The sequence below is a fragment of the Didymella exigua genome, assembly GCF_010094145.1.
Source record: "Didymella exigua CBS 183.55 unplaced genomic scaffold M421scaffold_4, whole genome shotgun sequence".
Taxonomy (NCBI): Eukaryota; Fungi; Ascomycota; class Dothideomycetes; order Pleosporales; family Didymellaceae; genus Didymella; species Didymella exigua.
In genome coordinates, this window is record NW_022984778.1 from 770,280 (window position 1) to 794,784 (window position 24,505).

The following is a 24,505-nucleotide window of genomic DNA, read 5'->3' on the forward strand; positions in this document are numbered from 1 at the left end:
TAAAAGTACTTGAGCACGGCGTTACGGACAGAACATAATCATAGTGACGGTCACATTTGAGGCGAACCGAGGCAAAGAAAGAGGTCGGGCTGGCCAAGTCGCCGGACAAGAAACGAGGAGGGGAGTGAGGTGCTGAAGAAGAGTCTATTGCCAGGGTGTTCTCGAGCTACCCTGTACGATCGTCTTAAGCTCAGACTTGGCCATACCAGCATATACGACTACACTTTCGACATCAGACAGGGGCTATGGTAGACGGACACATGGCAAAGAACCCTTTGAGGCCTCTGTCGATTTAGCAGCGAAGGCCTATACATTCCGCGACAATATACCCACTTCGATTACGACACGATGCACTTCGCTACAGTCTTATTCATTTGTTCATCTCATCTTGAGTTTTGAAGTCCTTATTTTGATGAGGTTGCTTTGTAGGTATCCAATCCAAATACCAATACCTCTCTACATGCCTTCAGATGCTCACAAATGCTGATGGTCGTTGTATTTCTAAGTATGCACCTGATTGTAGCCAGCTACCCAACTGCCAAGTCCAGCGATCGTTATGCAGCTTAAGCGCACTCTTCCACCGCATCGCCACTCCCGCTCGTGAATCGACTAAGCAGCATTTTCCGCGTCCAAACTTCATCTGCATGTTCCTGCATGTCTGAGCTTTGCAATTTGTAGGCTCTGGCTCTCATGGTGTTGTTGTCGCGGCGTGACATTTCCTGGGTGGAAAGATGTGTTGCGGTATCTGTGATCTGTGTGAACCAACTCCTCGCGGGGGAGATATCTATAACAAGTCCGACGCAACAGCAAAAATTCAAAGAAACACAAGGGGTTTTCAGAGGCTGTCTGGGCACCTTCTACGACTAGACACAAGCTCTGGGGGTAACAGATCCCGTGTATCATAGCTGGCCATTTCTGCAACGTGAGAGGCAGCTATCCCTCAAAGGTCCGCTTTCAGGGCTGGAAGCGTCATTCAGACAGAGCTTCAGTCCATCCTGGGCGAAATTACGACAGCAAGATCTTTGAACAGACAGCAAACACAGGTGGGATCCGTGATATCGTGAAGACACGTCGATTGTAGAGCCCACAGACTGTTACTGAGCATCACATCTTGCGCCCGAAGGAGACTTGACAAAGCTAGGTCAATATGACGAGAATTGCTCTGTTCTCTAGGGCCGAGCCGCGCTGCGAGATGATCATACACGAATGCTCTGCTGGGATACGCAACCCTGTCAGCACCTCTATACCATCGTCATTCCCGCTCTTAAGCCCCATCAATATGATCCAATGGCAATGGTATGATGCCTAAAACTTGAACACGCTCTTCTTCCTGCCCAGCCCATGCGCCTTTGGCTCATCTCCATTCCCAGCTGCCTCATCGCCATTGCCTTCTCCCTTGTCTTTGCTACCCCAGAATTTGGGCTTGCCCTTCAAACTTATGCTGCTGTGCCTGAATCTGCTCAATCCAGATGCTTTACCCAAGCCACCGGTGCCATTAGCTTCCTTTGGTGGGCCTGGAGCAGCAGAGTTGTCCTCGGTGCCGCGCTTCTTGATCTCTTCTGCCGCCGTTTCTTTGCTTGCTGCCAGCGCCGCTTGCAGTTCCTCCTCCTGCCTCTTGTAGTTGTTGCGACGCTGCTGCTCCATCTCTTTCCGTTTCGCCTTGGCTTGTGCCTCCAGCTCCTTCTCGGCGGCTTTGCGCTCCTTATCTTCAGCCTTGTTCTTCTTGCCGAACAAACCGAGTCCAGCGTTACTCTTCTTTGCGCTAAGGACGGGGATGTTGGTGCTGACATGTTCGACAGGGTGGGCGTGCTCTGTAAAATGGAGCGCAGGAGCGGTAGCAGCGTGATTCAGACTCGCGAATTGGTCCTCCTCCTCAATTGTGGGTGTCTGCGCTGCGGACAGACGATGTGCGTGACCGAAGCCATTTGGCGCACCGTTTGTCTTTGGTGATGTGGCGACTGCGACGGCTTCGGGGTTCAGCTCTGAGGCCTGCTTCGCAGCAGCCTCGCGGGCGTCGGCCTCTTGCTCCTTCATCATAGCTTCTTCCGTTGTCTCTTGGTAAAAGAGGACATAAGCACATGCAAGTACGTTCTCGCCACCAAAAAAGTTGCGCACGTAGGCTTTATCGACAGGCTCGACCATCTCGTCATCGAACAAAAGCCAGCCACGGTCTTGCGTCTTGATGATCGATACATAGTGGCCGTGGTAAGGTCCGCCACCAATATGGACGACGACTGCGTACAGCTCGTATAACCTGTCTGGGTCTTCGGCGTCGTCTGTGGTGTTGAATAGTCGGAGATAGTACGGGTATACTACGCGGTGGAAGAGCTTCTGTAGCCGTTGCAGATCCTCCGTATACTTGAAACGCTTTAGGTGCAACGCTAAGATCTTCGGTAGTCGTTTGATCTTCATTCTCTTTTCCGCTTCTTGCAAGCCTCCGCAGTTGTCGCAGTGGAACTTGTTGCGCTCGCACAACATCTCTTCTTCTGAAAACTTTCGCAGACAGCTGGTCACTGATGAGTGCTGTTCGAGATCGACAGACAAGTCCAAAAACGCCTCGTCTCGCTGAGAGGTATTCTCGCACGTCAGACACCTCGTCTCAGATGTAAGTGTGCCCTCGAAGAGCTCGTGGACCCAGCCTGTGTTCATGTTGTTGTTGTTCGTCGCAGGTGCGACTACTCCGTTCTGCTCGGTCTCGCCAACTTCCGTTATCCGCGACTTGGAGAACTGCTCTACGTTCTCAACGACTTCGTTCAGCAACAGGTTCAGGAACTCGTGTGCGTCCTGGTGCATTGGCGTACGGAACATCTCGTTGTCTCGTCGCAGGATCTCGAGGAACTTGTGTGGGCTGACTACGCCCATGCGCGACTGGTGCGCTATTACTGCCTCGAAGATGTCTTTCAGCGATGTGAACAACGACTCGGACATGCCGTAGGCCTTGGCGTTCTCGTAGTCCATGGTCAGGACGGGGCCAGCAGCCAAGGCCTGCTTCTTCTTGTATTCGGGCGAGTCCTTGCTGTCTTCAGGCTTGGGGGGCTGCCCGGGGGCGCCTGGTGTGGTGGCGGGCTTGCCTGGCGCTTTCGACGTCGGACTGGACAGCGAGTTTCGCCCTGTTGGCGAGAGCGCCGACTGCGGGCCATTCTGGAGGTTGGTGTTGATGCGCGGGAGGGACTGGGGGCGTTCGAGGGACTCGGGGGCGGAGCGGGCGGGGAAGTTAATGACCTGCTCGCGAAAGGGCACAGAGTAGTAGAGACACTGCACGACCGAGTTGCAGTAGCTGGCGAGGACTGTCAGTGGGGGCGGATCGGGCAGGGGCAGACGTGGAGCGCGTACCAGGTGCTTCCAAACTACAGGCACGAGCGTGTTAGCATGCATGATCCCAACACGGCAGCGGCGCGGGCGCACTCACGTTCTCGAAGCCGAAGAACTTGTCGCTGCCGTCGCCGCGCAGAGGGCCGGCGTTCGCCAGCAGCTTCTCCAGCGGCGTCGGCTCGGGCGCGTTGGGGTCCTTCTTTGCGACCGGGTGGCCGGTGGCTGGGCTGGCCGGGGCCTGCAGTGGCGTCAGTACGTGCCATTGCGGGCACTGCAGCAGTCGGTGGCACTCACAGCGCCCGACTTGAGGCGGCCGAAGAACGAGCTCATGGCGGCAGCTCGCAGCGACGGGCGCGCAGGACAGCGGGGGGACGGGCGAGGTGGTAGTCGTCCAGTTCAGGCAGCGCAGGGCATGTGCGGCGCGGGCTTATGCCGATAGCACAGGGCAGATGCTGGGGGAGCGTGCGGAGGGCAGCATGGGGCAAAAGAGCGAGGCAGCAGTGGAGCGGTCGCAGGATGCAGCAGATGCAGCAGATGCAGCACTCGCACGGCACAGTTCGCAGCCCAGCACGCACGAGACGAGACGGCCGGTGGTCTTGAATCAACCCGAGAGCGACGAGGCTTGGGGAGCTAGAGACGGCTGCTCTTCCTAGTTCACGCGAACGCCGAGCGCCCGGACTCTCCCCCACAACCGGACCCCACCCAGCCATGCGCCAACCCTGCAGCCCGCGGTGAATGTGCCAGCGATCGACAGTGTCACTGTGCTACAACTCGCAACGGCTGCAGGGTCGGACACAGGAGCAGCCGGTGTTCGAGAGCCACGTTGCTTGTGGCCGACGCGCGCCCAACCACTGCGACCTCGCGGCCGATGCGCGCCTGGCCTCGCGTTAGTTTAGCCTGTCCCCGTACCGCGGTCACTGGTCACGTCAGGTTGAAAGGCCAACACCTTGTAGCCATCCGGCGGCTAATGCTGCAAACACACGCTGAGCCTTCTAGAAGGCACGCCATAACCAGAGCGCGGGCTGCATCGACACACGTCTTATTACTGCATTACTTGCAGAACCAGCATCAGCTGCTGATGCCGTTGTGTTCAAGCGGGCACTGGGCCCCCCGCCTGCTCATCTGTTCGACGCCACAGACGCGAAATGGCGCAAATGCACTAATCCTCCCACAAGCCGCCCGACCATTTAGCCGCCTGGCTTCGATCCCCAGCATCGCAGACGATGTCTGTCCGAGGCCTGGCCCTCCCGCGAACGCCCTTGAAATGCTGGTGCCGCGCAGTCGAATGCGAACAATTATACATGTTGATACAACAGAATCTAAAATGAAAAGTAATGCATACTTCACAGTCTCCGGAGTCGCTTGCCAGCTCCCAGCTCAATAGCTGTCCGGCTGTTGAGAATCAAGTCCTCGTTCCCGCCAGGTGGGGGATTCTTCTGAATGTACGCCTGCCGAATGCGTGCAGCTTCGCTGTCCCAGTGGGCCACCCGCTCTTTGAAGTCTGCCGCACTGGACGTCGCACTCTCTCGTGCGTTGTCAGCCTGGTCTTGGTAAGGCTTCTTGATGTCTTCGCCCGCGGTGCGCCATCTGAGACCAATAGCAACTCGCACCTCCTGCTTGGTGGCCTTTGCGTCGAAATTACCAGTGGCAGCTACACGGGCATCGTCGCACTCCTTCTTAACGATGTACCAGTAGTCCTTAGTGAACAGCAAGAACGGATTGACTCCAGATCGTCCTGGCTTGATCGGCCTCTCACCAACCTCCTCGAGGATGGCGCCGATGATGGCAGCCTCGTAATCTTCATCCCGTTGAGCTCGTGCCGTCTTTGTGGTCTGAGCTGGCAGCACTGCAGGTGCGAACCCCGGCTTGAAGTCGGCGAAAGAGGGAGTTGCAAGCTGCTCGAGCTTGATCTTCTTCTCCACCAGCGGACTGGGAACCTCGATCGGTCCAGTCATTGTCTCATACACCTCAGCGGCAGCTCGGAGGCCTGAAAGATATGCGCCATGGACCGTAGCAGGGTGTGTTCCACAGGTCGCTTCTCCCGCAAAGTGCAATGGTCCATGAGGACGAGCCATTACGTCGTAATCGCCCGTTCGTGTCGTCGCACCGACGTAAGAGTAACTCCCTCGAGCAAAGGGGTCTTTACTCCATCGCGTGACAATGGTCTCTGTGGGCAGTGGGACGGAGTTCGGCGCAAACATCGAATCGAGCCGGTCTGTAACTTCCTTGACCAGCTGATCGTTCGACGTTGCTTCCGCGTATTGAGCAGAGTCGCCGGCCAGAAGCGCAACAAGTGTCGGCTTGCCACTGGTCTTGATGCAATTCCAAAACAGATAAAACCTTCCCCGCCGCGCGTTGTAGTGTTCAGGTCGAAGGCTGTCCTCGTGCTCAGATTCGTTCAGCAAGCCGAACATATCACGGTCGGGTTCCCAGAAGGCTTTCTCGTATACTAGGATGATCTATCCACGCTATTAGTTGGGAAAAATATCGAAAATCTGGAAACTTGCCTTGTTCAGCAGCCCGAAGCCCATGCGCTCAATCACACCCTGCTTCCAGTCTGGTAGTGGCGGCTGAAACGTTATGGACCCCGACTTCAACACCCCCAGAGGTGTTGTCAAGATGATACGGTCAGCCTCAAAGGTCTGTCCGTTCATCGATTCGATCGTAACCGCCTTTCCGATCTGGTGCTCCTCTGTGTTGTAGCGTACCGACTTGATCGGAGTATTGAAGCGAACGTCTAGCTGATCAGGACACTTCCAGAGTCCTCGTGGAACCTGCTGGTAGCCTCCAATGACCTCAGAGTGCTCTCCTTCGAACTCGTTACCCATGTCCTGATCCCAACCGCTCAGACTGAGCTTGTTGACGCTGACTGCGTTGGCATATTCAAGGTTGGCGTGGTGCCAACTCAGCAGCCGCATATCCTTGGGCTTCATGTCGACAATGGCTTGGTATTGCTTGATACCTTCGTCCATAGTTTGGCCTAGTGTGGGGTACTCTGACAGCTTCGCAGCAGCGTCCAAGTCTACGGTCTGTGACATTGACGCTCCTGGTTTGATCTTCCACCCTAGACTCTGTATTGTCTCGGCTGCTGTGATGTTTGGATTGTAACCAGCACTCAGCTGGTAGGCCCTACCAGCTAGCTTCTCCACCCCTGTTGTAGGCTTTTCTTCTGTTGTCGATGCTGTGCTTTTCGCATTTACAGACAGAGGTGCATCTGAATTCTCCATTTCCGCAATTGTCGGTCCGCCATTGTCGTTCGCGTCACGACCAAACAGTATGAGATTTCGATCACCTTCTACTATCCGTTGTGTCGGCGCTTTGTTTCGATAAACGCTCGCTCGCTCCAGAACATCATTGTATAGGTTTTCAACCAACATGTCCTGGTTCCTGTCTACAACTGTTCCGTCGTAGTCGTAAAGTATCGTGTTATCGCGGAGGCCGTGGTATGGGATGCCAAGCTGCCCACGAATAATAGCATTTAGTGGGTTCCCGTGTTCGAAACCTGTGACAATCTGTGCGCCCATCTCAGCTGTACAACGGTGTCCCGCAGGGAGGGTTGAGTTGGTCTGGTCGAGGAAGGGGTGAGAGTATACCCTACCGCCTACTCGTGGACGAGCTTCGAGGATGATGATCTTCGGTGGTCGTTCGCCTCCACCTGTACTCTGGTCTGCCAGCTGGGCGAACAGCGCTTGCAATTGCCTCGCGCAGCCCAGACCGGACATCCCAGCACCAACTACAACAATCGTTTTTTGCGGTGTGTCTCTAGTTTTCCTCCTTGATACTGCTGGTGCGGTACCGGGGATCTCAACGCAACCAAAGTTGATATAGCCGTTCCTGAGAAGCCACAGATAAGCCACTTTTGTCAAGTTGAAGAAGCGCTTGTCTCGAGTGCAGCCTGCAGCTTCTTCAAATGAGACATAGACCAAGGGATTGCGGTGCCAAAGTCGCAGGATTGCATTCCGAATATTGAGGTAAATGGTGACTTGCGCATGGTTGATGTGGTTGCGCAGCAGTCTATACTCCGCCGGATGCAACGCAAACGGATTCAGTCTACTGCTCTCTGCTGCCAGAATGCATTGTCTTCCGAACTCAGGCCACGAGAGATCGGCCGGTATGCTAGAATTTGCCCTCAACTCGACCGTCTTGCCCTTCGGTGTACCGATCAGGCGCGGATTCGTAGGGCGATCATGGGACTGTAGGAGTTCAGGTGTCGATGACTGTTGAGACTCGCGGCTCAAGCTTTGTGGCGTTCTTGTCATGAAGTTATGCTTGAGAAAAGTATCCTTCAGACTTGAGAGCCCATCTTCATGATGCGAGACATTTCCTTCGACAGGTTTTGATACTAATATGTCAGTTTGATTTGAACAAACCCCGTTGATGCCGTGTGACCCATTCTCCACTGTTGAGTGTGGCGTATTTGGATACGGCAGTGGCGACGGAGTAAGGTTGAGGCCATATGTGTTCGAGAAAGCCCCAGGCGTAGAATCATCTACCTCGGCTCTGCCGCTTTGATGGATGAGTTCCGATGTGTCATTGGCATCGCCATAGTGCACGGACGATGTTGCCGATTCTCTGCCATAGGCAATGTTACCAAGCTCAGGCATGGGAGCGATGCCACCCTTCAGATGTATGCTTTCATGCGACATTGGCAGCGACAGAAAGTCATTGTGAGACTGATCGAACATGTCGGAGTCGTCATCGAGGGTGTTTGTGTCGGTCGTGGACGCGAAGGCGGAAAACATGAGTGATGGCCTCCGTCCGTGAGGGATGAAATCGTGCGAACACCTGATATATGGCCGCAAGAGGGCTACAGGTTGCTGCGCGCCATACGACAATATGTAGAAGGGAAACGAAGCAGGTAACGAATGTTGTCAGGTCGTGCAAGCATGGAGGATTTGGATGTTATAAAGATGTTAGACCTCATGCGCCGCGGGCCTCGAGTGAAGAGGTTGAGCACGGGAAGCTAGCAACATCGGTGGCCATTCCATGTGCGGCAGCCGCGCTTGGAGCCATCCCTGCGCAACTCCAGAAGCCCACCACGTCTCCTTGTCACATCCAGCCCACTTCACGCCTCGCTTCTGGCTAAGACGTGCACCCCAAAGACATGCGCGCAATCAAGGGCCAACGTGCCTGATCAGGCTGAGTCAACGAGCGTACGATTCGAAGCGCTGGCCCGCACCTCTGGAAGCGAGCCGTATCGCGACACTGTACCTCCTTGGACTGCTGCAGTCCATTGCACATACAATACTACAAGTCCAACGTCAAGGCATTTTCTATGGAACGCATGATTCGAAGCTCATAGCCGGATATGAACAGTTCGAGATATGCCTCTAGGGAGGTGGCAAATGGTAAGCAGAGGTGAACACACATGGTGCACATTGTCCAAGCAAAATTGGAACATGAGAGTGGACTGTAAAGACTCGAGAGTGTTGGAGTTGAAGAAGCGTCCTCGCTTTGGCATGTCTCCGCTTTTGAGCTGCATTCGCGACTTCAACTTCCAAAGGCCTTTGCTGAACAGCACTCAACGCATCTCATCGCAATGACGAGTATACTGGTCACAGGTTTAGCACGCGTCAATCACTAGGACACCATAAGACAGCGGCACGTATACTTGAGGTATGTTATCATTGATGCCAGAAAGACTGAGCTGACCTAGCCAATAGCAGCTGTAGTACATTAGTCGAATTGCAAACCCATTTACGTCCACAAACACACGTTGCAATCGAAATGCAGCTCGACAGCAAGCGCAGCGTCCTAGATCACTCCAGTCATCAAGTTTCCATACTAGCCCAAGACTTCCAAGACGCGGACAGACGAGCAGCAATCGAGCGGAGTACAGGATGTTGCATGCAGCGCAGACGGCAGGCATGTTATTTCACTATCGTGCTGTGCATGCAAATGGACGCGCCTGTGGCTCGGAGATGTTGTATGTAATCTTGTGTCGCCGAGGTGTGAGCTTGTGTCAAAGCCTGACAAGGGCAGAGAGTAAGGACCAACCTGGCCTATTTCGGGGGTGCAGTTCCTGGCCATAATTTACAAATGTTGCCCGATCTGCTGCTACACCGCTGGACAGCTTCAGGCAAAGAAGCTTGAATGAATATACCATTCTTCTTCATCAATGAATGAATTCGGCAAAGATATGATTCAATTGCTTGCAACTCAAATGCCCTTACATCTCACTCTCCATATTCTCATTGCAGACGTGAGAGATGATTGGATGTCATCAATGATCACGTGTAAATGACGGGAAGCGCACGGGCGGTGGCAGCGTATTTCAATTGACGTAAGATGCGGATCCCCGAGCTACGATGTTTACCGGCAACAACACTTCCCGCAAAACGAACGATGCGATGGCCTTGGTCAGGCGACGAAGATGAGCAGAAGAAGACCGGTCTCGCAGCATGGACCGAATCATACAGTTCAGATGACTGGGCAACGTCATTGCTTGAGCCAAGGACCCTGATCCCATCTCTTGCGCTCACAGTGACCACCGTCGCTGGTGTTCGCCTTTACAAATCCTTCTTACGAAGAATACCCACCGTCAATCATATCAAACCTGATTACTTCCGGCGCAAGACTCTCTTCGGCCAGGTCACAAGTGTCGGAGATGCAGACAACTTCAGGTTGTATCACACGCCTGGTGGGCGACTAGCTGGTTGGGGCTGGTTGCCATGGAAGAATGTACCGACAAAACGAGACCAACTCATAAAGCAGACGGTAAGCAAATCCTCCCCCGGAAACTAGAATGCCTTTCGTCGTTTGCGCGCCGCAGTACTGACGCAACTCAAAGCTCCATATTCGGATCGCTGGAGTCGATGCGCCAGAGCTTGCGCATTGGGGCCGAGAGGCTCAGCCGTATTCGAAAGAAGCACTTGACATGCTCACCGATCTCGTCCTCAACCGTCGAGTTCGTGCGCGACTATACAGACGCGATCAGTACGATCGAGTAGTAGCACAGGTCTACGTGCGCAAGTGGTTCTTCAAGAAAGATGTGGGCCTGGAGATGCTGAAGGCTGGTTTGGCAACTGTCTACGAAGCCAAGTCAGGAGCTGAGTTTGGTACTTCTGAAGAGAAGTACCGCGCTGCTGAAGGACAGGCCAAAGAACGAAAGGCTGGGATGTGGTCGAAGCCCGGCCTGCTACAGAGACTGGCTGGCGCAACGGCAAAGGCACCAGAAAGCCCACGGGAGTATAAGACTAGGCACACAGCAGCAGAGAAGCAGAAGAAAACATGAATACCAGATCACACGATGCCCAAGGTCTCGTAGAGGAGCACAACATGGCGCTTGTAGAAGGTTGCGTGGGTAGCGGAGGACGCCCCAGTATTCTGACGAGATATTCTTGAGACATGGATGTATGACTGCGTGCTCCATTGAGGTCTCTCAAGCTAGTTTCTTCAATGCGAGACGAGTCGCTTCCACCCCCAGAGGTCCCGAGCGTTCTGACTCCCCGATCTGAGGAAATTGTTCAGAAGCTATGCCATCGCCGCTCAGCCATGGCAGTCAGCGATCAACGCTACTAGCGTGCACAGTCCACGCTCAAGACGACAAAGAAGGAAACCCTACTCTACTTCGACGCAACCGCCGGCCGGTTACAGTCGCAAATGACTCCTTACAAGTGGAGGTAGAGGCCCGTGGGCACTGCGGGTGACGGTAGCCCGCAGAGCAGGTTCAAAATTTCTTCCCGCCAGTGCCATTCCAGTATTAGTGTTCGGCGCCGATTATCGGCCCTGATCCGAGTGGTCTCTGAGTGAATTGCAGCGCTGGCTGAGCGAAGAGAGGCGCAATGAGTGACATTGAACGAGTAGACAGACTGATGGGGAGAACACGATTGTATGAGATGGCCAACTGACTGCATGCCAGCAAAATTAAATGCTTAAATCCTTGGTTGCGTTGAGTCAAGCGGGCCCTGCGCACTGAACCACGGGCCTTATCGCAATCGGATGGAGCTAAAATCGCCGACAGAAAGTTTGGCAAGCTTCACATCTTCCCCACGATTCAATAATTCTTATAGAGTCACATTTCCTCTGCTCTGTTGAGCTCGAGCTCTAGCACCCCCCAAATTGCCCTCACTAGCCCTCGAGCGACTTATTCTCGCGCGTTCGTCGCCCTTCACTTCCGTCACTGGGTGTTCTCAGAGCTCGGTAGCTCAGCAGCTGCTTGACCGCCTGCAACATGGCTCTCTGCGGACGTCTGGCGCGTCGCGTACCTACCACGACAAGCCAGTTTCGCAGCATCGCTCCTTCCGTGTCTGCACGAAACTTCACAAGCCGCACAGCCCGTCCTCTGACCTCCCTCCGCGCGAAGGGTGAGTCAACTGCGGTTCACCGCCAGCTGCGCGCGTTCACAAAGATCTCGGCCACATTCAACCAGACACAAGAAGCACCAAATGCGCAGGCCTACCTCAACAGCGGCGTCATTGCCGGTGCCCGCAATTTGGTCGACGTGAAGAAGGTCCTAGTCATTGGCAGTGGAGGTCTCAGCATTGGACAAGCCGGAGAATTCGACTACTCAGGTATGAGCGCACTTTTGGCGCAGAAAGGAAATTCACATTAAACTGAGACACATTGCAGGATCCCAGGCACTGAAGGCCCTCAAGGAGGCTGGCGTAAAGTCAGTCCTTATCAACCCTAACATTGCGACCATTCAGACGTCGCACGTGCTCGCCGATGAAATCTACTACCTGCCTGTAACCCCCGAATACGTCGAATATGTTATCCAGAAGGAGAAGCCTGATGGCATTTTCTTGTCCTTTGGTGGTCAGACCGCGCTCAACTTGGGCGTTCAAATGAACAGGAAGGGTCTTTTCGAGAAGTACGGTGTTAAGGTTCTTGGAACAAGCGTCAAGACACTCGAGACCTCTGAGGATCGTGACCTGTTCGCCAGAGCTCTTGACGAGATTGACATCCCCATCGCCAAGTCGATTGCCGTTAACACCGTCGACGAGGCTCTTGACGCCGCCGAGAAGGTCGGATACCCTATTATCGTCCGTGCTGCGTACGCGCTCGGAGGTCTTGGATCTGGTTTCGCAAACAACCCTGATGAGCTCAGGGACTTGTCTGCTCGTTCGCTCACCCTTTCCCCCCAGATTCTGGTTGAGAAATCCCTGAAGGGTTGGAAGGAGGCCGAGTACGAGGTTGTTCGTGATGCGGCTGACAACTGCATCACAGTCTGCAACATGGAGAACTTTGATCCTCTCGGTGTCCACACCGGTGACAGTATCGTTGTCTCGCCCAGTCAGACATTCAGCGATGAGGAGTACCATATGCTCCGTTCCGCGTCGATCAAAATTGTTCGTCACTTGGGTGTTGTCGGAGAATGCAACGTCCAGTACTGTCTCCAGCCCGATGGTCTCGACTACAGGGTCATCGAGGTCAACGCCCGTCTGTCTCGTTCGTCTGCTCTGGCCTCGAAGGCTACCGGTTACCCCCTAGCCTATACTGCCGCGAAGATTGGTCTTGGACACACTCTGCCCGAGCTGCCCAACGCCGTTACCAAGACCACCACCGCTAACTTCGAACCCTCTCTCGACTACGTCGTCACAAAGATGCCCCGTTGGGATCTGAGCAAGTTTCAGAACGTCAAGCGCGACATCGGCAGTTCCATGAAGTCTGTTGGTGAGGTCATGGCCATCGGTCGTACCTTCGAGGAGTCCTTCCAGAAGGCCTGCCGACAGGTCGACCCCAAGTTCCTCGGTTTCCAGGCCGAGAAGTACGGCGAGGACCTTGACTACGAGCTCGCCAACCCTACAGATCGACGCTGGCTCGCTGTCGGCCAGGCTATGTATCACGAGGGTTATACTGTTGACAGGGTGCACGAGCTCACCAAGATTGACAAATGGTTCTTGTACAAGCTTCAGAACATTGTCGACTGTACAAAAGAGCTTGAGGAGATTGGCAGCCTATTCGGCCTCAAGAAGGAGATCATCCTCAAGGCCAAGAAGCTCGGTTTCTCAGACAAGCAGATTGCGAAGGCTGTCAACAGTTCTGAGGACGAGGTCCGCGCTCGCAGGAAGGGCTTCGGCATCAGGCCATGGGTCAAGAAGATCGACACACTTGCCGCAGAGTTCCCGGCTGACACGAGTGGGTCACCTCCCCCCGTCTGCAATTTGCGTTACTGACTACCTCTAGACTACCTGTACACTACCTACAACGCTTCTTCCCACGACGTTTCCTTCGATGACCATGGTGTTCTCGTCCTCGGTAGCGGTGTCTACCGTATTGGTAGCTCAGTCGAGTTCGATTGGTGTGCTGTCAACGCTACCATGTCGCTGAACAAGCTTGGGAAGAAGACTGTCATGATCAATTACAACCCAGAAACTTATGAACGTATACCCTCTCTATCATTCAAATTCATTGCTAACGGTCAATAGTCTACCGATTTCGACGTTGCTGACAGGCTGTACTTCGAAGAGCTCAGCTACGAGCGTGTCATGGATATCTACGAACTGGAGACTGCCCAGGGTGTCGTCGTCTCCGTCGGTGGCCAGCTTCCTCAGAACATTGCCTTGAAGCTGCAGGAGTCCGGCAAGGCTAAGGTTCTTGGAACCGACCCCCACGACATTGACAAAGCCGAGGACCGTCACAAGTTCTCTTCCATTCTCGACTCCATCGGTGTCGACCAGCCCGCATGGAAGGAGCTGACATCGTATGAGGAAGCGAAGAAGTTCGCTGACAACGTCGAATACCCCGTCCTCGTTCGCCCATCCTACGTCCTCTCTGGCGCTGCTATGACCGTCATTCGCAGCGAGAACGAGCTAGAGGAGAAGCTGCTCGCCGCCTCTTCCGTCTCCCCCGACCACCCAGTCGTCATCACCAAGTTCATCGACGGCGCTCAGGAGATTGACTGCGACGCTGTCGCCTCCAATGGAAAGGTCCTCGTACACGCCGTCAGTGAGCACATTGAGAACGCTGGTGTTCACTCTGGTGACGCTACCCTTGTCCTGCCTCCCGTCAACCTCGACGCCAGGATCCAGGAGCGTGTCAAGGAGATCGCCGACAAGGTCGCCAAGGCATGGAACATCACCGGTCCCTTCAACATGCAGATCATCAAGGAGGAGGTCGAGGGTGCTGAGCCCAAGCTCAAGGTCATCGAGTGCAACCTTCGTGCATCCCGTTCATTCCCCTTCGTCAGCAAGGTCCTCGGTACCAACTTCATCGATGTTGCCACCAGGGCTCTTGTCGGCCGCGAGGTTCCTGAGCCCACTGACCTCATGAAGGTCGACCGCGACTACGTCGCCACCAAGGTTCCCCAGTTCTCCTGGACTAGATTGGCTGGTGCCGATCCTTACCTCGGCGTCGAGATGTCTTCCACTGGTGAGATGGCTTGCTTCGGTAAAGATCTCATTGAGGCCTACTGGGCATCTGCTCAGTCGCAGATGAACTTCCGTCTGCCCCAGCCTGGAGAGGCTCTCCTCTTCGGCGGCGATGTCACTGCCGGATCTCTCCACTCCAACTCCCTGATCCAGATTGCCAAGTACATCCAGACCCTTGGCTACAAATTCCTTGCCGCCAACGAGAATGTCAAGGCTCTGCTCGAGAAGCACGTCGAAGGCGTCAAGGTTGAGGTCATCGCTTTCCCCAAGGAGGACAAGCGCGCTCTCCGTGAAGTCTTCGAGAAGAACGACATCCGTGGTTGCTTCAACTTGGCCAAGTTCAGGGCAAACGGCCTGCTTGACGAGGACTACGTCATGCGCAGGAACGCGGTCGATTTCGGCGTTCCTCTCTTTATGGAACCCAAGACTGCTGTCCTCTTCGCTCAGTGTATGAGCGAGAAGCTGCCCAAGAAGGAGGGCATTCCCAGCGAAGTTCGCACATGGAGCGAGTTCGTCGGTGGCCGTCCATTGTAAATGACATGAACCCATCAACCGCCGCACCGCGGTGTGACATGGGGAGGAACAACTGAGCCATATACCCACTGGGGTTGAAGTAAGATAGATCTACAAGGCATGGGGTGGATTTTGGGAGAGATTTTGTGGTCCTGTTTATACAGCGTTTCCGGCTCATCTGCAAAGGCAATTTAGAGGAGTAAGTAAGGGAATACTTTAGCATGGGGTTTGTGCGATAGAAGGCTCTTCTCTGGTCTGTAAGCTAGTAATTCATTGAATTAAATATCACGTTCACAAACGCATCAGTACCCCAGAGCTGTTACACTGTGTCTCGTTAAACGGCATCGTGGGGGCTGAAATCAGCTGTAGGACTGGACACTGAATCCGTGAAACGGCTAAACGCCTGGAGGTTACAAAAGCCATCGGGGAACCTGCCTGGTGTTTCAGGTAAGTCCAAAGACACCGACTTGGCAAAGTCTCGAGGCTGACGGTCAAGATGCAGGGCATTGGAAGTACCTCCGGCGCCCTCCGCGCATGCCCGCTCCTGCCATTTGGAGGACAGTTTGGAGGACAAAGGGAACAGCCAACAATACCATTCTCCCTGTCCTCGACCGCCGCAAACAGCCGCCGCACAAGACATGCCGTCAGACTTCTCAAACAAACTGCCATATGAGGCAGGTTCGCGTTCCGTTGGAAGTAGGCGTCACGCTTGTAACCTTCCAAACACGGGCATTGAGCTTCCTTGTAACTCCAACATTGAAACGCGAGTAGTTCGACCGCCTACATGAGTTACCATAAGAGAGAGATGGTCTGTTAGAGATCTATGGCTTTGCGGGGAATCTGTACCTCGCATCATCTTCAGACAGGGCGCGTCCACCTTGACGCTGTCCGCGATTGTCTGCTGCTTCAGATGTGAGGATGCTCGCCCGCAACCTTCCCCAACAGGCAGTCCAGGCATATCACCATCAAACGTAGGCGCCATGCTTGGAAGGCTTGTTCCTGCCCTGATAGGAAACCGTGGAAAGCAGGTGCTGAGCTTAACAAAAGTCTTGTCTATCGCTACGCCAATGGGATCTTAGAATCGGGAATTAAAGTCTGCGAAGACTGACCGCGTTGGGGCCGGTCAATGCATGACGATGCGCCGGCGTGTATGACGGAGAAAAGCCTCGAGACAGTTCGGCCGAGACAGGGCGCGGCGCGCAGGTGACGGAGGAGGTACGAGGGCGGGGCGTGCGAACACGAGCATTTCAGATAGCATGCAAAAAAAAGGTATCAGAAGCTTATGCATGTCATATTAACATAGAAGCCAACTGTCATGTTATGATTTCTCAGGTCCAAAAGCGCAATCGAATACTTATGCTGCGATGCGAACGCCTATGCTATGCCAAATTGCCAAACAAAACCCTATAGAGGAGTAGAACGACTTCACATTTCATCACGTCTGGGGATCCGGATCTCCCAGCTCCTCTCGCTGGGTACGAAGCCTGCCCACCAATCGTACAGGCGCTTTGCCTCGAGAACAGCGATTCTGCCACTACGCGCATATCAGCATTGATCCGCGTCAACAAGGAGGTGGAAACCTACAACTTCTTTGGCATGTGGTACCACTGCGACAACACGTATCTGAAGACACGAATCACCAGCTTGTATTCTGCCACCATCTCTTCCCAGACTGTCATTCTGCTCGAATCCCAGTCGCGGCTGAAGTCGGGGAGACCATCTTCTCTGTACCTGATCTCTGGCTCCTGATTCTTTTCAAGCGCAAGTTTTGCCTTGAGAACGCCTTGAGAGGGCTCCTGGGGTGCAGGAACGACAGCCTTCGGGATGCCCTCGCGCTCATCGACCATGCGACGGAACTCCTTGATTGCTGACAATGAGTGCGAAAGGCGGTCCATGGTGTTGATCAGTGCAACGAGCTCAGTGCGGCGGAGTGGCGGGTCCTTAGAGGAATCGTTCTCATCGAATTCGAACAGCACCTTGAGTGCTGTGCCGTAGCCATTTGTCTGCAGTTTCCCCCAGAGACGGCACTTGTCGCAGCCCACACAGTCCATAATCCTGCTGACGTTCCTGAACCGATTGCGGAAATCTTCCTTCAATGCCACGGTATCAGGATCCTGGAACATAACAGTCTCGTCAAAGATCTCGGGGCCTGCGGGGAGCGCAGACGCAAGACGCAGAACAGAGTTCTTTGTGCGAAGGTCCTGCTCGGGATCCTCGGAGCAGAACGAATAGTCCTGGATGTGTTGCTTGATCTTCCCAACCGCGCGCATGACGAGTGCATAGTTGAAGTAGATGTTCGAGATGCGTTCGGGGTAGTTGTGGAGTCGCTGCTCGTAGCACGAGAGATTCGGGCCCCATTGACCAGTGGTCTGATTCAGGTAGTCCCAACACAAGTGCGTGGAGATAGACGCGTGCATGCCGGAGATGACACGGTGGAAGACTCGCTTTTCCAAGCAGGTGTCATCAAACTCGACCGGGTCGAGGCGCGCAACAGCCGTTCCGTGGGCGATGGCCGACTGGACCTTTTGCTGAACACCACCCTCCTTCATGACGTTGCGCAATTGGTTTGCCGCCATCTGTTGCTGCTGGTTCCCGAAACCTCCAAACGACGGGCCGCCAAGCGGTGCAGATTGACCGTTGAACTGGCCGGGAGCCATCTTCGGCGGTTTGCTGAAGCAGTTCTCGCGGTAGATAGCCTCCCAGACCTGCTGGGCACCAACACCGGCATACCCTGTGAAGCGTTCTGGATTATCCACAAGCGAGACGTAGTCTCCCTTCGCCGGAGCGAACGCATCGTCCGGTACGCAGTAGTCGCGCTCGTCGCATTCGTCATCGTATTCGACCACGCAGCTCTCGTCAACGTTTTCGCCCAGACTTCCATGTAGCGGCCTCTTCCTGTCCTCCTTCTGCTCCTTCTTGCCAGGGTGATGTGCGGTAGGACCCTCTAGTCTTCCCAGTTCCTTTGCACGCCAGACTAGTGGTATGTCCTCCTCGTTGTCCAGTGTATTCACCGCGCACGCCACGTTTCCGCATATCCCGTTCTCGTCGTCCCAGAACGGGCATTTCTTGCTGTACAAGCTCAGGCGGTAGTGTGAGAAGAAGTCGGTGTCTTGTGTGATCGAGTGGAGGTAGGGGTGGACGGCATCGTTCAGCTGTTCGAGGGTGCTGTAGCTCGCGCAGGCGTCTGATACTATTGCCGCAGGCTCCAACTGGAAAGTAGTCTTAGTACTGTCGGAGTAGTTATGAGTCTGAGGCGAAGCCGCTTTCTTGCTTACATTGCAGACGTTTGGCGGCGGCGACTTGGACTTGGTAGGCGTGGCATGATTGGCAGCATGCGAGCTACCCAGCAGCGAGAAGACTGCCAGGTAGAACACCTGCGACGCTGTGCGCATCTTTGCCTGGGGCTCAGAGCGTGCTACTACAGTCCCTCGGTCAGCAAACGTCTGCGATGCGAGTCTCCAAGGCGGTTGCAGCTCTGCGACTCGCGACTTGGGTACGCTCACAATTAAAGTCGCCGGGTGATCAGCAGCCGGATATTGGTGTGGGGTATGACAAGAGGCCAGAGTGCATCGAAACGCAGTCGACACAAATGGCAGGAGCGAAGGCCGAGGCGCCGCCTGTTGGTCGCAACAGGGGATCTAAGTCGAAACGGATGATCTGCGTAAATGAAGGACACGGCGTGGGTACGAAGTATACGAAGCGCACGAACAAAGCGGCAGGCGACAAGCTGCGTTAAGGACAGACTGCTGATGGAATTGATAGACTTACCGAAGCGGCCATGTCATCACGCGTCCATCGGACCATCTACGGAAATTCGCAACGGTGGCCCGTCGCTGTGGCGGTGCACAGTGGAAGGCGTCACCGGGACCTGACAGGTGGGGCGCCGAAAGCCCGCTGCATTATCCCCTGCATCATCTACGATCTCCTTCCGGTGCGACCACATGCCCTGCAGCGTAGCACTGGGCACTTTGAAGTGCTCAACCAGCTCGCCAAACTTAGGTGGGCGATAGTTTCCCTGGTAACTCAACCCCTCTAAGCACCTCCTCTTCTGTTCCCCGTTGGCAACCTCTTCGTTAAACACCAAGGTGTTAAGGATGTACTTGATGATCTATAGTTTCCGGCGAAGAGGGAGCCCATGAACCCGATGCTTCCGACGTTGAGGAGGTTTGTATGAGCTTTCAGCACAAATCAAGCTCTCTAGCGTCCGCCCCGGCTTCTCTAGCGATATGCTATGGCTCTGGCTCACTTTTCCGAGACTTGTATCGACGTTGAGCTGTCTCGGCACCCTAGGTTCGGTGGGTTTGGTGGGCTTGGTGGGTTCGGCGACCTCGGCGACTTGGAGCCTGATGGCTTCGGTGATGTGAGTACTTTGTAGGCAGTGTCAAGTAGGCAATTAATGGATTTCTGATAAATGAGTTGCCCAGTAATCTGGCTGTGAGACGTTCTGATATCGTGGGTGTGAAGGGTCCCTTCGGCATTGGTTCGGATGGTACAGTATCCGCGCCACCCCTGACTGCCCTAAACATATGCTATTTACGACTTAACCGAGATTATACGGTGCTGGCATCCCAGATTCCCAGCAACCATTGATCGATGCCATCGAGTCTCTGGTGCAGGAACTTGTAACAAATGGCAGACTCAAAACCCTGGCACGCTGCCTTCCCCGCGCCTAGCACAACAGCTCCGGTTATCACACGCGAGGACGCCCTCAAGGACCTAAGTTCTGATGACTTACTCCTGGTCGATGTGCGTCGAACGGACTTTGAGGGCGGCACTATCAAGGGCAGTCTGAATTTGCCTGCACATAGCTTCTACATGAACAGAGCTGTCTTGTTCGATCTATGCAAGCGGGCAGGCGTCAAGAAGGTTGCATTCTATTGTGGTAAGCAATGACCGTTGGTTGAAGGCTTCCGTGTTGTCAGCGCTGTAGCGTGGAAATGGGGTGAACATTGTATCACATTATCACAATGCGCTTGGCCCAGCTGACTGCACCGTGGCTGAAACAAGACAGGTTCATCTAACGGCAGGGGGCCGCGCTGCTCAGGCTGGTTCGCAGACTACATCGCTGAGAAGGGTGATGATCAGATACGGGCCTTGACCCTTGGAGGTGGCATTAAAGGTTGGGTAAAGGCTGGAGAGTCATACACACAACAAATGGAGGGCTTCGAGCCTGAGTACTGGAAATACTTTGATTGAGCTGCTGCAAAACGCTGGTGCACGGACGCTGTAAAGCTAGCAGCGCTATCTAGGTGTATCTAATTTATATGCATGGGTTTCACTCGTCATCGTCGTCGTCTTCGATCACCCTGCGTACTCTCATCCTTTGCAGGACAGGCGAAGACACCTCTGAAGCGGAATCTATGATGTAAGCTGGCCTCTTGTTCGCACCTTTGCCCGGCTTGATCAGTGGAGAGTCGTTATCACTGTCGCTACTGACCACTGCATCGTTATCTGTTATATCGCTGGTGAAGAACTTCTCTGCTCTCAGAGGTCGCCTCGACTTTGTAGCCGACCTGATCATCGCCTGTGTAGCTTTTCCAAGGCCGTTGAAGTCAAGACCGGGTAAACTTGATGCTGGAATCTCCTGTTCCTCCTCCTCCATCATGGTACCATCGACGATGAAGCTGGCAAGTTCTGAGTCCTGCTTCCAGAGCGATGAATCCTCGACCTCACCATCGGCAAGCGTATCTTGTGAGCCTATGGTGTCAGCTTGTGAGGCTATATGGAACCGAGGATCTGTGGGTGGCGGCGATGACTCCTCTCCCTCTCCTGCTAGCGCCGAGACCTGCCAATCAGGGGTTTTCATCTTTGGTGTAAGGTCTACTGCTACAGGTCTTCGAACGGGTGTTTCTGCAGCAGTCTCTGTAGTCCTGGATCTCTGCGGTCGACCACGTGGAGCTAGAATCTTGGGGGGTGCTTTCGCCTTCGGCTCAGCTGCCGGCTTGGCTTTTGGGTTCGGCGCTGCCTTCGCTTTGGCTTTTGACTTTGCTTTGGATTTGATGACCTCCTGCGACGCAGGATCATCATCAGCCCACATGTCTTCGTGGATCACGGATTGCGACTCTGTAGCAGCCTTAGAATTGTTGTCGACTACCTCCTCTAAATCGTCTAAATCATAGTCAGGGTGATGAAACCTATGCCTAAATGATTCCACACGGTTGGCGTCCATGTCATGGATGCGCTGCATAGTCGCCACGAAGGTCTGCGTCTTGCGGCCTGGCTTGAGCAGAAAATGCGTTTTGGTCAAGGTTCGCTGATGATCGGCGTGTTCGCCGAGGTCCAATGCGCTGACCATTGGGGCATCGTCTTCGTCGTATACAGTCTGAAAGCGCCTTTCCAAGTCGCGTGTCGCAGATTCGTCTAGTAAGACTGAGTTAAACGACGGAATTTCAAACACCTCTTCGCTTGGAGACGTGATCGTAGGTGCTTTCTTGCCGCGCCCTTTGGGAATAATTTCTTCTCCCATACATCCGGCAGTGACGAAGCCGGTCAATACGCCATCAGGCATGTGGAACTTTTTTGGGGGCTTCTTCGTCCGTCCGTTCCTCTTGGGTTCTGGTAGCCAGTCTTGCTGCGAGTTCTCCGGAGGGATGTCGACTATTCGACGATCTACAACCGGCTTCACATCTGCTGGCGCAATCCGGCGCGAGATCTCGTCATGAAACGTAAAGTGTGATCCGTTCGCAATTAGCTCTTGCATATTCTCGTAGCTATCCTTTGCTTTGTTGGCGTCGTTCTCTTCCTTCCCCTGCATCTGAAGCATGATGATCTTTCCTTCGCGCTTGCGGCCGGTACGTCCCATCCTCTGCAACATGCGGATCGGCGATGCTTTGGAGTCGTAACAAATGATGAGATCAACTTCACCGATGTCGAGGCCTTCTTCGCCGATGGAGGTGGCGATTAGAGTGTTGTATTTCCCCGATTTGAATTCTTCGATGGCACTCAGTTGCTCTTTCTGATTCATGCCTTCTGAATTTTTTGCTGTTGCTTGGCCAACGAATACACGAGGCCGGATCATAGGTTCGTGCTTCTTCAAGATGCGCACAATCTGCTCAGCGCTGTCACGAAAGTGAGCGAATACCATGATCCTGGTCTGCGAACCGTTCGGCCCCTCGCCTGCGTTGACAAAGTGCTCTAGGATGCACTCTTGCACGTGCTCGAGCTTGGGATGCCCGGCAAAGTTTTCATCGTTCATCCATGTGTCCAATCGAGTCATGAGCTTCTTGAATGCATCGCTCTCGAGGATCTGCTTCTTGTACTTTGACTTTGTCTTCTGGCTGTCGTCCCTGAAGTCTTTCAACTTGGTGTAAAAGGGAGCCATGCCGTGATACTTCATTAGATCCATGGCATGGGCGATGGAAGCGAGCAGAGTCAAAATGGTGCGCACTATGTTCTTCACGCCCGGGTTTGCGTGACGACCCGACCCATTCACCCACTTGGCTGCCGCTTGCGTGCATCCGTAAGGTGTCAAGGTTCGGGGATCGTTGCTCCAGTATGCGCCCAGTCCAGCTACCTGATTGACAAGTGGTTGCAGTGCTTGACTATATAAGTCCATGCACATCTCCATCTCGTCGCTGTTCTGGAAGACCCGCTTCTCAACTCTGCGCTGGTGTACATAATTGCAAATGTCCATCGAGTTCTCTGTTCGAATCTCGACCTTTGAGATGTCGAGGCCGTCGATAACCTTTTGAACCGCTTCCACGTCCGCGCCTGGAGTAGCTGTGAGAGCGAGGATGCGGAAGCTCTGGTTAAAGCGCCGCAAGAAGCTGACCACCTCAACGTACGCGTAAGATCCTGTCGCTCGATGCGCCTCGTCTACCACCAACAGGACGATCTTTTTTGGATCTGCATACCCGTTCTTCAGATCGTTCAGTAGCGTCTGTGGTGTCATGAAGAACACGCGTTTGCTCTTCCACTCCTCAGACCTCAGACCCGGCTGGACTCCTCCAGTAAGCATAGTGGTAGCTGACCGAGGGATGCCAGCAATGCCGAAACAAGCTCCGACTTGCTGCGAGACGAGTGGCTTCGTTGGTGCAACAAACACGATCTGCGAGTCTACAGTCCAGCGGTACCAATTCAACATGATTGTTGCAGCAATGAATGTCTTTCCCAGTCCAGTAGGTAATGCAACCAAGAGATTGTTGAACAAACCCCTCTGCACGATGTTGAACTGGTAGTCTCGAATAGTCCCGAGGTTCGTCGGGTAAACCCAGGTCTTCAATGCTTCGTGGTCGAGCTTGTGATGAGTTGGTGGCTCTTGCTTCTGATCGACGACAAAGTTGTAACGCTTGTTGACCTGTGATGGTGGTACTTCACCGTTAGCACCTTGCCGACCGAACAACGTGGTCTGACGCAAGCCGGTCTGAGGCGCCGCGACCCCTTTTCGAGTCGCTGACAATAAAGTGATGTCGTCGTCCGCACCATGCTTCTGAGGTGACGCCGTTGAAGACGAGAACGCATCAGATGGCAAGTCAGCTAAGTCCTGCTCGTAGTCATAGGCTGTAGGCACGCTGACCGTTGCAAGTGGCTGTGAAGGCCCCTCGTCATCGATAATAGAATCAGGGTCCTCTTCGACGACTGGAGCTGTTGTTTTCGGCCGTGATGAGATGGACTGCCTGCCAGGTAAAGCCATCGTCTTCATTGCTTCCAGCCCAGTCCATTTGGTCAGCTCTGCTGCAGGTTTGTGGACTCCAATGCTAGTGGGCTTTGCCCAGATTGCGCCTCTGGGCTTCCACGGCGGCGAATGCTCTCGTGGTGGTTGAGTGAAGAAGACATCGGTCATGTCCAATTCTGTAGTCGGAATATGTATGCGCTCTTTTCTTTTTTGAGCAACAGTCGCTCTTGCAGGCGATACATCTTCGTCTCCATCGATGTCATCATGTTGTTTCGAGGCAGCTCTCTTCTTGCGAGTTGATGGCCGATTCTCCTGTAGCTCTTCGCTCGTTGCAGGCGAATCACCTTTGTTGCATGTGCCAAACGATTCATCACCATCATCCTCGTCAGACGAATCTGCAAAAGCCTGTCGTCGTCGGTTTGATATTTTCTCGGATGGAATGGACTTGGCCTTTTCACGAGCCTGACTGACCCTCCGGCGCTTGGTCGGTCGTGGCGACGGCTGGAATGCGGGCGTTATTTCCTTCTCCGCTTGCGTAGCCGCGTTGAAAAACTCGGTGTCGTCGTAGCCGTCGCCGTAGTCGTCGCTGTCCGACATGGCGTTGCACAGCGTTGGCAATGGCAGTGTCAGCAGAGACGATGCAGCCTAGAATTCAATCACGCGTTGTTGTTTCCTAGCGCGATCCTGCTTGCTGATCAGAGAAGGACCCGGTCCCGACCTGCATGAAATGAGCGCCAAGCGCACTGGTAACTAA

At 54.1% G+C, this 24,505-nt stretch overlaps 7 protein-coding genes across 7 annotated transcripts; 3 read left to right on the top strand and 4 right to left on the bottom strand.

Annotated features, from left to right (window-relative positions):
* Nucleotides 1-1,085: 1,085 nt before the first annotated feature.
* Nucleotides 1,086-3,906, bottom strand: M421DRAFT_417025 (cysteine proteinase). Its single transcript, XM_033591298.1, has 4 exons — nucleotides 3,607-3,906; nucleotides 3,410-3,550; nucleotides 3,334-3,347; nucleotides 1,086-3,277 (listed from the first exon to the last, which is right to left on the bottom strand). The coding sequence occupies exons 1-4, from the start codon at nucleotides 3,640-3,642 to the stop codon at nucleotides 1,306-1,308; spliced, it is 2,163 nt and encodes a 720-aa protein (XP_033452546.1). The 5' UTR covers nucleotides 3,643-3,906; the 3' UTR covers nucleotides 1,086-1,305.
* Nucleotides 3,907-4,320: 414 nt separating this feature from the next.
* M421DRAFT_417026 (lysine-specific histone demethylase 1) lies at nucleotides 4,321-8,253 on the bottom strand. Its single transcript, XM_033591299.1, has 2 exons — nucleotides 5,820-8,253; nucleotides 4,321-5,771 (listed from the first exon to the last, which is right to left on the bottom strand). Exons 1-2 carry the CDS (start codon nucleotides 8,052-8,054, stop codon nucleotides 4,656-4,658), a joined length of 3,351 nt encoding a protein of 1,116 aa, XP_033452547.1. The 5' UTR covers nucleotides 8,055-8,253; the 3' UTR covers nucleotides 4,321-4,655.
* A 1,404-nt stretch (nucleotides 8,254-9,657) lies between these two features.
* Nucleotides 9,658-10,546, top strand: M421DRAFT_98452 (SNase-domain-containing protein; the record flags this gene model as incomplete). The annotated part of the gene is made up of 2 exons (XM_033598614.1): nucleotides 9,658-10,029; nucleotides 10,103-10,546. 2 exons carry the CDS (start codon nucleotides 9,658-9,660, stop codon nucleotides 10,544-10,546), a joined length of 816 nt encoding a protein of 271 aa, XP_033452548.1.
* Nucleotides 10,547-11,485: 939 nt separating this feature from the next.
* M421DRAFT_98453 (carbamoyl-phosphate synthase arginine-specific large chain) lies at nucleotides 11,486-15,158 on the top strand (the record flags this gene model as incomplete). The annotated part of the gene is made up of 4 exons (XM_033598615.1): nucleotides 11,486-11,825; nucleotides 11,884-13,392; nucleotides 13,441-13,604; nucleotides 13,683-15,158. The coding sequence occupies 4 exons, from the start codon at nucleotides 11,486-11,488 to the stop codon at nucleotides 15,156-15,158; spliced, it is 3,489 nt and encodes a 1,162-aa protein (XP_033452549.1).
* Nucleotides 15,159-16,403: 1,245 nt separating this feature from the next.
* M421DRAFT_417030 (endoplasmic oxidoreductin) lies at nucleotides 16,404-18,734 on the bottom strand. The gene is made up of 4 exons (XM_033591300.1): nucleotides 18,641-18,734; nucleotides 18,413-18,555; nucleotides 16,722-18,346; nucleotides 16,404-16,671 (listed from the first exon to the last, which is right to left on the bottom strand). The coding sequence occupies exons 2-4, from the start codon at nucleotides 18,527-18,529 to the stop codon at nucleotides 16,563-16,565; spliced, it is 1,851 nt and encodes a 616-aa protein (XP_033452550.1). The 5' UTR covers nucleotides 18,530-18,555; nucleotides 18,641-18,734; the 3' UTR covers nucleotides 16,404-16,562.
* Nucleotides 18,735-19,597: 863 nt separating this feature from the next.
* Nucleotides 19,598-20,373, top strand: M421DRAFT_288778 (Rhodanese-like protein). Its single transcript, XM_033589004.1, has 2 exons — nucleotides 19,598-20,019; nucleotides 20,149-20,373. Exons 1-2 carry the CDS (start codon nucleotides 19,767-19,769, stop codon nucleotides 20,331-20,333), a joined length of 438 nt encoding a protein of 145 aa, XP_033452551.1. The 5' UTR covers nucleotides 19,598-19,766; the 3' UTR covers nucleotides 20,334-20,373.
* M421DRAFT_417031 (P-loop containing nucleoside triphosphate hydrolase protein) lies at nucleotides 20,306-24,405 on the bottom strand. Its single transcript, XM_033591301.1, has one exon. The coding sequence runs from the start codon at nucleotides 24,346-24,348 to the stop codon at nucleotides 20,413-20,415; it is 3,936 nt and encodes a 1,311-aa protein (XP_033452552.1). The 5' UTR covers nucleotides 24,349-24,405; the 3' UTR covers nucleotides 20,306-20,412.
* Nucleotides 24,406-24,505: the final 100 nt, after the last annotated feature.

Bases quoted from the DNA above. Each gene is read 5' to 3' on its own strand.
- M421DRAFT_417025 (XM_033591298.1), bottom strand. From the start codon at position 3,642: ATGAGCTCGTTCTTCGGCCGCCTCAAGTCGGGCGCT. The intron at 3,551-3,606 runs GTGAGTGCCACC...ACGCCACTGCAG, and splicing joins GCCGCCTCAAGTCGGGCGCT to GCCCCGGCCAGCCCAGCCAC.
- M421DRAFT_417026 (XM_033591299.1), bottom strand. From the start codon at position 8,054: ATGTTTTCCGCCTTCGCGTCCACGACCGACACAAACACCCTCGATGAC. The intron at 5,772-5,819 runs GCAAGTTTCCAG...TAGCGTGGATAG, and splicing joins GCTTCGGGCTGCTGAACAAG to ATCATCCTAGTATACGAGAA.
- M421DRAFT_417030 (XM_033591300.1), bottom strand. From the start codon at position 18,529: ATGCGCACAGCGTCGCAGGTGTTCTACCTGGCAGTCTTCTCGCTGCTG. The intron at 18,347-18,412 runs GTAAGCAAGAAA...ACTACTTTCCAG, and splicing joins CGCCGCCAAACGTCTGCAAT to TTGGAGCCTGCGGCAATAGT. The intron at 16,672-16,721 runs GTAGGTTTCCAC...ATATGCGCGTAG, and splicing joins TACCACATGCCAAAGAAGTT to TGGCAGAATCGCTGTTCTCG.
- M421DRAFT_288778 (XM_033589004.1), top strand. From the start codon at position 19,767: ATGGCAGACTCAAAACCCTGGCACGCTGCCTTCCCCGCGCCTAGCACA. The intron at 20,020-20,148 runs GTAAGCAATGAC...GAAACAAGACAG, and splicing joins GAAGGTTGCATTCTATTGTG to GTTCATCTAACGGCAGGGGG.
- M421DRAFT_417031 (XM_033591301.1), bottom strand. From the start codon at position 24,348: ATGTCGGACAGCGACGACTACGGCGACGGCTACGACGACACCGAGTTT.